General features: G+C 45.8%; 1 protein-coding gene across 5 annotated transcripts in view; it reads left to right on the top strand.

Annotated features, from left to right (window-relative positions):
* Positions 1-7,739, top strand: part of xkr6a (XK, Kell blood group complex subunit-related family, member 6a) — a 64,064-nt gene extending 56,325 nt beyond the window's left edge. Inside the window, exons 2-6 of one of the 5 annotated variants that reach the window (XM_063224152.1) lie at positions 1,412-1,608; positions 4,283-4,566; positions 5,017-5,150; positions 7,139-7,385; positions 7,452-7,739. In XM_063224152.1, the coding sequence (XP_063080222.1) occupies positions 1,412-1,608; positions 4,283-4,566; positions 5,017-5,150; positions 7,139-7,385; positions 7,452-7,739 (1,150 nt within the window). Of the gene's footprint in view, positions 1-1,411; positions 1,609-4,282; positions 4,567-5,016; positions 5,151-7,138 lie in introns of all 5 variants that reach the window. The other 4 variants (XM_063224153.1, XM_063224151.1, XM_063224150.1 and 1 more) reach the window with 4 other exon arrangements.
* The last annotated feature ends 430 nt before the right edge of the window (positions 7,740-8,169 follow it).

The raw sequence follows: 8,169 nt of genomic DNA, 5'->3' as shown, positions 1-8,169 counted from the left end.
TCACATCAACTACCCCTGTGTGTGTGTGTGTGTGTGTGTGTGTGTGTGTGTGTGTGTGTGTGTGTGTGTGTGTGTGTGTGTGTGTGTGTGTGTGTGTGTGTGATCTTGATGCTGCTGAGGGACTTGCTGCCATCTCTGCAGCACAACACTCCTCTGGCGGGGGTGTGGGAGTTGGGACTCAGCACGCAAGTGTTGTGGGTCTGCTGTGCTGAGAGTATTCTGGTGCCATCACCTATAATAGGCCTGGGCTTGAGGGATATTAAGGCATTTTTTGTGCATGTGTGTGTGTGCATGTGTATGTGTCTCTGTCTGTGTTTCACTGTCTCTCTTTCCCTGTGTGTGTGTGGGTGTTGTGTGCGTGTGTGTGCGCGTCTTGCGTGTGTGTGTGTGTGTGTGTATTCTTTCACTGCTGAGATTTATCTTCTCACATTAAACTGAAGGACCTCCCACACATACAGTACAGCCTGTTGTAGCTGTCCTCCTAACCACATGATCCCCACTCGCTTTTATTAAGTTCTTAATGCAGACAAGTGTTTATAGTGTCCACTGTAATGTGTAGCTGGTGGATGACTCTGTTCTGGGTCCCGTTTCTCGAAAGCATCGTTGCTAACCAGTTAGCAACTTAGTGGGTTGTCTGTGATATTGCATTGCAAGTAAGATGACGGTGTTGAGAAATGTACCCCTGTTCTCTGTGACTGCTCTTTGTCTTCATCTCAATGCATGAAACAGTTTGAGGACGAGGGCGGAGGAGCGTGGCTACTACTTCTGGATGTCAGAGAAGTGAGGGTGCATACAGGATTCAGTTCCTCCATCTGCCCTCAATTCCTTCTTTGTTTTCCTCTGTGGAATGAAGGGTAAGAATGGAGGAAACGAGGAATCAGGGATGTGAGGACATACTGTCTAGCCCAGTGGTGGGGAAACCTATGTTACATTTGCAGTACAATTACCTGGAAGTTATATTCAGGGGACCTAGAGAAGGTGCGGTCTGTTGTAAAGGTGGCTGCCTTCAATAAAGGCCTAAAGTGCAGGGGAAATACTGATTTGTGTTCATAGTGTGGCCCTTGGAGGACTTTTTTTGGCCCTTGGAGGAATTTGAAGTGTCCCCTTGAATGAAAAAAGGTTCCCCACCCTTTCCCCTACCCCATTCTCCCATATAGCCCCTCATGAGGCACCTCTTTGATTGACCCAGTCATCTATACTACATATTCTGACCAGATGCGGCTTCCCTCTCCCTCTGTCCATTCACCATTCTCCCGCTACTGGTACCACCATGAACCTACCTCAAACCTAACTCAAACCTCAAGCCTCCCATCCACAGGTATATCCGCACCATGTACCTGGGCATCCAGATCTCTAACATAACCGTGTCCCCTCTCCTGTCTCCACTCTCCTGTCTCCCCTCCATCCACAGGTATATCCGCACCATGTACCTGGGCATCCAGAGCCGGCGGCAGCAGGAGCACCGGCGCCGCTTCTACTGGGCCATGATGTACGAGTACGCGGACGTGAACATGCTGCGGCTGCTGGAGACCTTCCTGGAGAGCGCTCCGCAGCTGGTGCTACAGCTCAGCATCATGATCCAGAAGAACCGGGCCGAGACGCTGCAGTGTAAGGACCCTCTCCATACAGTACTTTATTGATACTGCTACTACTAATAATAAATAACGCCTTCGTTTTATATAGCGCCTTTCAAAACACCCAAGGTCGCTTTAGATAATATCAGTGTAAGTGTGTGCAAGTATGTATGTTGGAGCCATTTTGCCAGTTTTGTGTTTGATGAACTTTTGATATATTATTTGGATAGTTTGGTTATGAATGATGGTATTTATGTTTATGAAATTCGATTTGATAATTATTTGTTATTCATTTTGTTGTTGCTGTCTTGCTTGAGCTACTGGCTTGTTTGAAGTGACATGTCTAATTGGCTTTGGATGATGTTTCATAAAAGCGCCTCACTCAGATGGCTTGGCAGAGCGGAAGCAAACAATCTTTCAACCGCGTTAAATAGAACTTCCGAAATAGAGCCTTTTGTTCGTACATTTCGAGTTTGTGGAACCTTTTAGTTAAATTGGACTTCGAACAAATAAATAGAACTTTATGCGTGTTGGAATCCAAGTTTTATCCGCTTTAAAAGAGGCAACTGCGAAGCTGCCCCTATAATGTATGCTGTATGTATTCTTTATATCTTTGCACTAGCATACGGAGAGATTCCATGAATGTGAGGTAGCCTACCGTAGACATGCTCCGTGTCAACGCATGTTGGGCAGACCAAATGCTAAAAATTGTGATAGCCAGGCTAATATCTTTGAGCTTTTACGCCTTTATAGATAGGAAAATGAATATTTGACAGGTCATAAGTGAGCCTCTCAGTCTAACAACAGTACAACACATTAAATTGCATTGTGGGCATCCATAATGATGTGAACTAGTTACAGTACAAAGACAGTGCCTCTGAAGCAGCAAGGGGTTACCTGCCAGCTTAGGATGCTATATGTTTTGAACTTCCAAACCGTTAGGCCACAGTGGCCGTCCTAAAATGTATTTACAGGAGCAGTAACATTGTTTTTGGTGCTAATGCCTTTTTGCTACTAATTACTTTCACTTTCTTATGATGGAAAATATTTGCCTCTCCCTTTAAAGTAACAGTCCAAAGATGTACCGGTATGGTTCATATATGCCTCTTCACATGATGAAATACAGTATTTCGATCAGAACTCAAATTTAGAAGTTATTACAGTTAAATTATGACAGTTAATTGAACTGGTTTTCAAGCCAAGATTCTAGATAATTCAATTTTTCCATAAGCCACGGCCAAATGTCACTGGATGTTCAGTAGGAACTGCGGCCTCAGATGTTTGCCCATGTTTACAAACATTTGCCAAGTCAGACGTCAGAACAAACAGACAAAAATTGTTTGCGAATGTGTGCAAATATTTGTCTTTTTGGCGTCTCATGTGAATGGCCCTGAGGTCTTCTGTAAATCCCTACTGTCAAACATGTTTTACTGTGTTGCTCACATAACCATTCTGTGTGTGTGTGTGCGTGTGCGTGTGTGTGCGTGCATGCATGCATGCATGTCTTAGTGTGTGTGTGTGTGTGTGTGTGTGTGTGTGTGTGTGTGTGTGTGTGTGTGTGTGTGTGTGTGTGTGTGTGTGTGTGTGTGTGTGTGTGTGTGTGTGTGTGTGTGTGTGTGTGTGTGTGTTTGTGTGTTTGTGTGTATGTGTGTGCATGTTTTTGTGTGTGCTTCGTGTGTGTGATATTACTGTTTACTGTAGCTATTTCTTCACATTATACAGTATACCGGTATTCATTATTACATTACATTACATTACATTACATTTGGCAGACGCTTTATAACCATAGCAACTTTCAGAAGAGGACATAATCATAGCCAACATCACTAGCAGATACAAAGTGCACAGGAAATATACAGTACAACAAGTGCAGATGCAAAGAAGGGTTAGTTAGCATTTTTTTTTAAAGTAGAGTACACACACACATACATACATACATACATACATACATACACATCATGTCAAGAGCCTGGGGCCTGGGGCTAGGGCAGCTCAAACATTAGTCTAGTAGATAGTCACGAAAGAGGAGAGTCTTTACTTGCTTCTTGAAGGATACAAGAGATGTGCTTAGTCTTGCTGCCTCTGGGAGACCGTTCCACCACTTGGGTACAACAACGGAGAACAGTCTTGACTGGGAGTACCTAGAGCGACTGGATGGCAGAGCCAGACGGCTTGAGCTGGAGGAGCGCAGTTCTCTTCCAGGAACATAAGGTTTTAGTAAGTCCTTCAGATAAGCTGGGGGCGTTCCTGCGATGGTTCTGTAGGCAAGGGTCAAGGCCTTGTGCTTGATCCGAGCGGCAATCGGTAGCCAGTGCAACTCAATAAATAGAGGAGTAACATGGGATTGAATATCAACCGTGCCACCGCATTTATACTCTAGCTGTGTCCACATATGTCTACATATGTATTTTCCTATTCCCTATTGGTGTGTGTGTTTGTGTCCCGGCTGCAGACGTGTCGTCGGTGGCCTCGCTGATGTCCCTGGCCTGGGTGCTAACCTCCTGTATGTGTGTGTGTGTGTGTGTTTGGTGTGTGTGTATGTGTGTGCGTGTGTGTGTGTACTCTAGCTGTGTCTTCATGGTGTGTGCTTGTGTCCCTGCAGGCGTGTCATCGGTGGCCTCCTTGACATCCCTGGCCTGGGTGCTCGCCTCCTGTATGTGTGTGTGTGTACACTAGCTGTGTCCACATGTGTCTTTTCGTCCCTGCAGGCGTGTCGTCGGTGGCCTCCCTGATGTCCCTGGCCTGGGTGCTCGCCTCCTACCACAAGCTGCTGCGCGACTCGCGCGACGACAAGAAGAGCATGAGCTACCGCGGCGCGCTGGTGCACATCTTCTGGCGCCTCTTCACCATCTCGTCGCGCGTGCTCTCCTTCGCCCTCTTCGCCTCCATCTTCCACATCTACTTCGGCATCTTCGTGGTGGTGCACTGGTGCGCCATGGCCTTCTGGGTGGTGCACGGCGGCACGGACTTCTGCATGTCCAAGTGGGAGGAGGTGCTCTTCAACATGCATGTTTTGTGTGTCTGTTAAGTGTGTGTGTGATTGGGCTTTAGATACGCTGATATGGAATGTGACACCACCATCGGCGTGGAATTCTGCCGTCAGAGGAAAAGGAAAGAAAAAAGAAAGAAAGAATGAAAGAAAAAGAAAAAAAGCAGGAGTGAGCGGGAGGAATGAAGGGCACATGGGGAGCTGAGCTGAGGAGGAGAAGCAGGAGGAGGAGGAGGAGGAAAGTGATAATTTGCCAAACATTACAGAAGGAAAAGTCAACCTATGTTCCTGATTAACCTCTAAACATTAGAGTTGCTCTGATGTTCCCCTTCGTGGTAGTGGGCCACAGGCCTGGATGCATTTGAGTCATCTTATACTCTAGCTGTGTCTTCATGCTACTGTACATATGTCTTTTTGCATTTCCCATTGGTGTGTGTGCTTGTGTCCCTGCAGGTGCTCTTCAACATGGTGGTGGGCATCGTCTACATCTTCTGCTGGTTCAACGTGAAGGAGGGCCGCACGCGCTACCGCATGGTGGCCTACTACCTCCTGGTGCTGGCCGAGAACACCGTGCTCACCTGCCTGTGGTACGTAGTAGCATTTTAGGTAACACTTTATAATAGTGTCTGCTTAGTAAAGACTTAGTAAATAATGAACTAATGATGAACAATAATAATAATAATAATTTTGAATGAACAAAACATTAACAAATGTTTTTTTATTATTAACTAAGTTTAATTAATGCAATATGTTTAATTAATGCTACAAATAATATATTCAAGATTTTACATACCGTATAATAGAGTATTTTTATTCATTTACAAGCCATTTGTAAATGTTTGATAGATATAAAATATTAACATAACATTTCCTAGTCATTTACAAACATTTGTTAACATTTCCTAATCATTTACAAACATTTGTTAATGTTTTGTTCATCATTAGTTAATTATTTACTAGGTGTTATTAATGCTTTATAAGCAGACATTATTATAAAATTTAAATTTTTAGTGTTTTTCTTATCTACTACTACTATTCTACATTAACCATGTATTTTCTTTTTCTACTCGCACGCATTATTTGTCTGGGGAAATTCCACATGTAATATCATAGTCTGGTGTATACATTTTCCGGTCAGGGGACATTAAATATTATTGGAGGCAAGTGCATCTACTTTGTGTGGTCACAAGACTGGAGCGGCAAGATATGACAATCCATACATTGGAAAACAATACAATAGACAGTGGGCAAACAGCCAACTGGGAGCCCACGTGCACCAAATAAGCTCACACCATGGACTGTGGGAGAGGAAATGGTTAAATAGGGTTGTCTTCTGCTTCCACCCCAGAGCTTACTGGATGGAAGACTTTGTGTGTGTTCCATGTGATAACCTCTCCGGCCGTGAATGACGATATTAAATCGTGAATCGTGATATTGGGTACAAGATCGTCTCGAATCTGCCAAAGTGGAGAAATCGTATAGATCGTCTTGCAGTGAGGATGTTAAAGGGGTATGCCACTATTTTGGGGCTTAATACAGTTAAAATCGTTGGCTGGGGTTTAGAAAGGTGGTAAAGTGTCTTATTTTTCATGTTAAGCGTTGTCTTGCTTTAAGACAAGTTAAAAGAGGGAATATGTCGCTAAGCTAGTGAAAGTCAATGTATCCGTGTAGCATGCTACAATGCTACATGGATACATTGACTTTCACTAGCTTAGCGACATATTCCCTCTTTTAACTTGTCTTAAAGCAAGACAATGGCTTACATGAAAAATAAGACACTTTACCACCTTTATAAACCCCAGCCAACGATTTTAACTGTATTAAGCCCCAAAATAGTGGCATACCCCTTTAACTACCAGTATCAGAGTGATGTTTACTTACTTGTGTTGTTAAAAAAATTGTGATACGATATTTTGGTAACACTTTACTTGACGCCGGTGTCACAATCATGTCATCACAGTGTCAAGATAGTGTCATGACACAGTCATAGAAAAGTCATAAACATTATGTCCATGTCATAAACATTTGTCATAACCAAATGTCACTTAAAGTGATACTGTCCCATTTTTGTAAATAAGCTCATATTAAACCTCCCCTTGAGTTAAATAATAGGCTCTTACCTTTCTCCTGTACTTCCAATCGTTTTCTAGTTATGGCAGTGAACATTTTACCTCCAAGCTAGCAGTTAACATTGAGTCCTATGAGACCAGCTCGCGGCTAACTGGTCTTATAGGACTCAATGTTAACTGTTAGCTTGGAGGTAAAATGTTCACTGCCATAACTAGAAAACGATTGGAAGTTAACTGCTAGCTTGGAGGTAAAATGTTCACTGCCATAACTAGAAAACGATTGGAAGTACAGGAGAAAGGTAAGAGCCTATTATTTAACTCAAGGGGAGGTGTAACATAAGCTTATCTCCAAAAATGGGACAGTATCACTTTAAGGCCAACAGTCATAAAATAAAATAAAAGTCATGGACATAATGTTTATGGCACATACATAACACTATTATGACACTGTAATGACATGCCTATGACACCGGCGTCAAGTGAAGTGTTTCCATATTTTACTACAGGTACGCCTACCGTGACCCGGTGGCGACCGACTCTTACGCCGTGCCGGTGCTGTGCGGCGTCTACATGAGCTTCGCCTCGGGCGTCTTCTTCATGGGCCTGTACTATGGCGCGCTGCACCCCATGGGCGCGCGCGTGCGGATGCGCGAGAGCTCCTGCTGTGCCCAGCTGCTGTGGGGGCTGCCGCTGCCGCCCGAGGCCGAGCCCATGGCCCCGTTCCAGGCCACCACGCCCAGCCGACGCTCCATGGCCGGAGCCGACGCGGCCACCGGCACGGCCACCCGCCACCACCACCACCACCACCACCAGCAGCAGACGGACGACGAGGACGACGAGGCCACCGACACCTGCCTGCCCGTGTTCCAGGTGCGCTCGCCCGAGAGGCCCCCCGCGGGCTCCGGGCGCCACTACCGCATGGAGGGCCCGCTGATCAAGATCGACATGCCCCGCAAGCGCTACCCGGCCTGGGACGCGCACTTCGTGGACCGCCGGCTGCGCAGGACCATAAACATCCTGCAGTTCATCACGCCCACAGCGGTGGGCATCCGCTACAGGGACGGGCCGCTGCTCTACGAGCTGCTCCAGTACGAGTCCTCCCTGTGATGGCCGCCGTGCCGTGCCACGCCGTGCCACGCCGTCTCTCTCACAAGCCACCCCTCCTCTCCTCTCTTCGCCTCCTTCCTACAGTACAATACAATCTGTCACGTCACGGCATTGCTGTGGTGGGCTTTAGAAAGGGGGAAGAGGTTGGTTGGGGGTGGTAAGGTTAGGTTATGTTAGGTTAGGTTTGATTTGAAGAAACTTAACCTAATCTAACCTGACCTCCCACGACCAATAAGCTAACCTAACCTTACCTCCCCAGACCAAGAGCCTAACCCAAGCTAACCTAACCTAAGCTAACCTAACCTCCCCCGACCAACCTTTTCTTCCTTCCTCTTCCTCCCCTTCTCTTTATCTCTCTCGTCTCCACCTCTCTGTCTCTGTCACCTCTCCTCTGTCCTCCGTCTATCCTTTGCTCCTCTGTCTCTTTGTA

Source organism: Engraulis encrasicolus, chromosome 19 (assembly GCF_034702125.1).
Source record: "Engraulis encrasicolus isolate BLACKSEA-1 chromosome 19, IST_EnEncr_1.0, whole genome shotgun sequence".
NCBI lineage: Eukaryota > Metazoa > Chordata > Actinopteri > Clupeiformes > Engraulidae > Engraulis > Engraulis encrasicolus.
The sequence above is the reverse complement of the archived record's forward strand: the minus strand, read 5'-3'. Positions and strand labels throughout refer to the sequence as shown.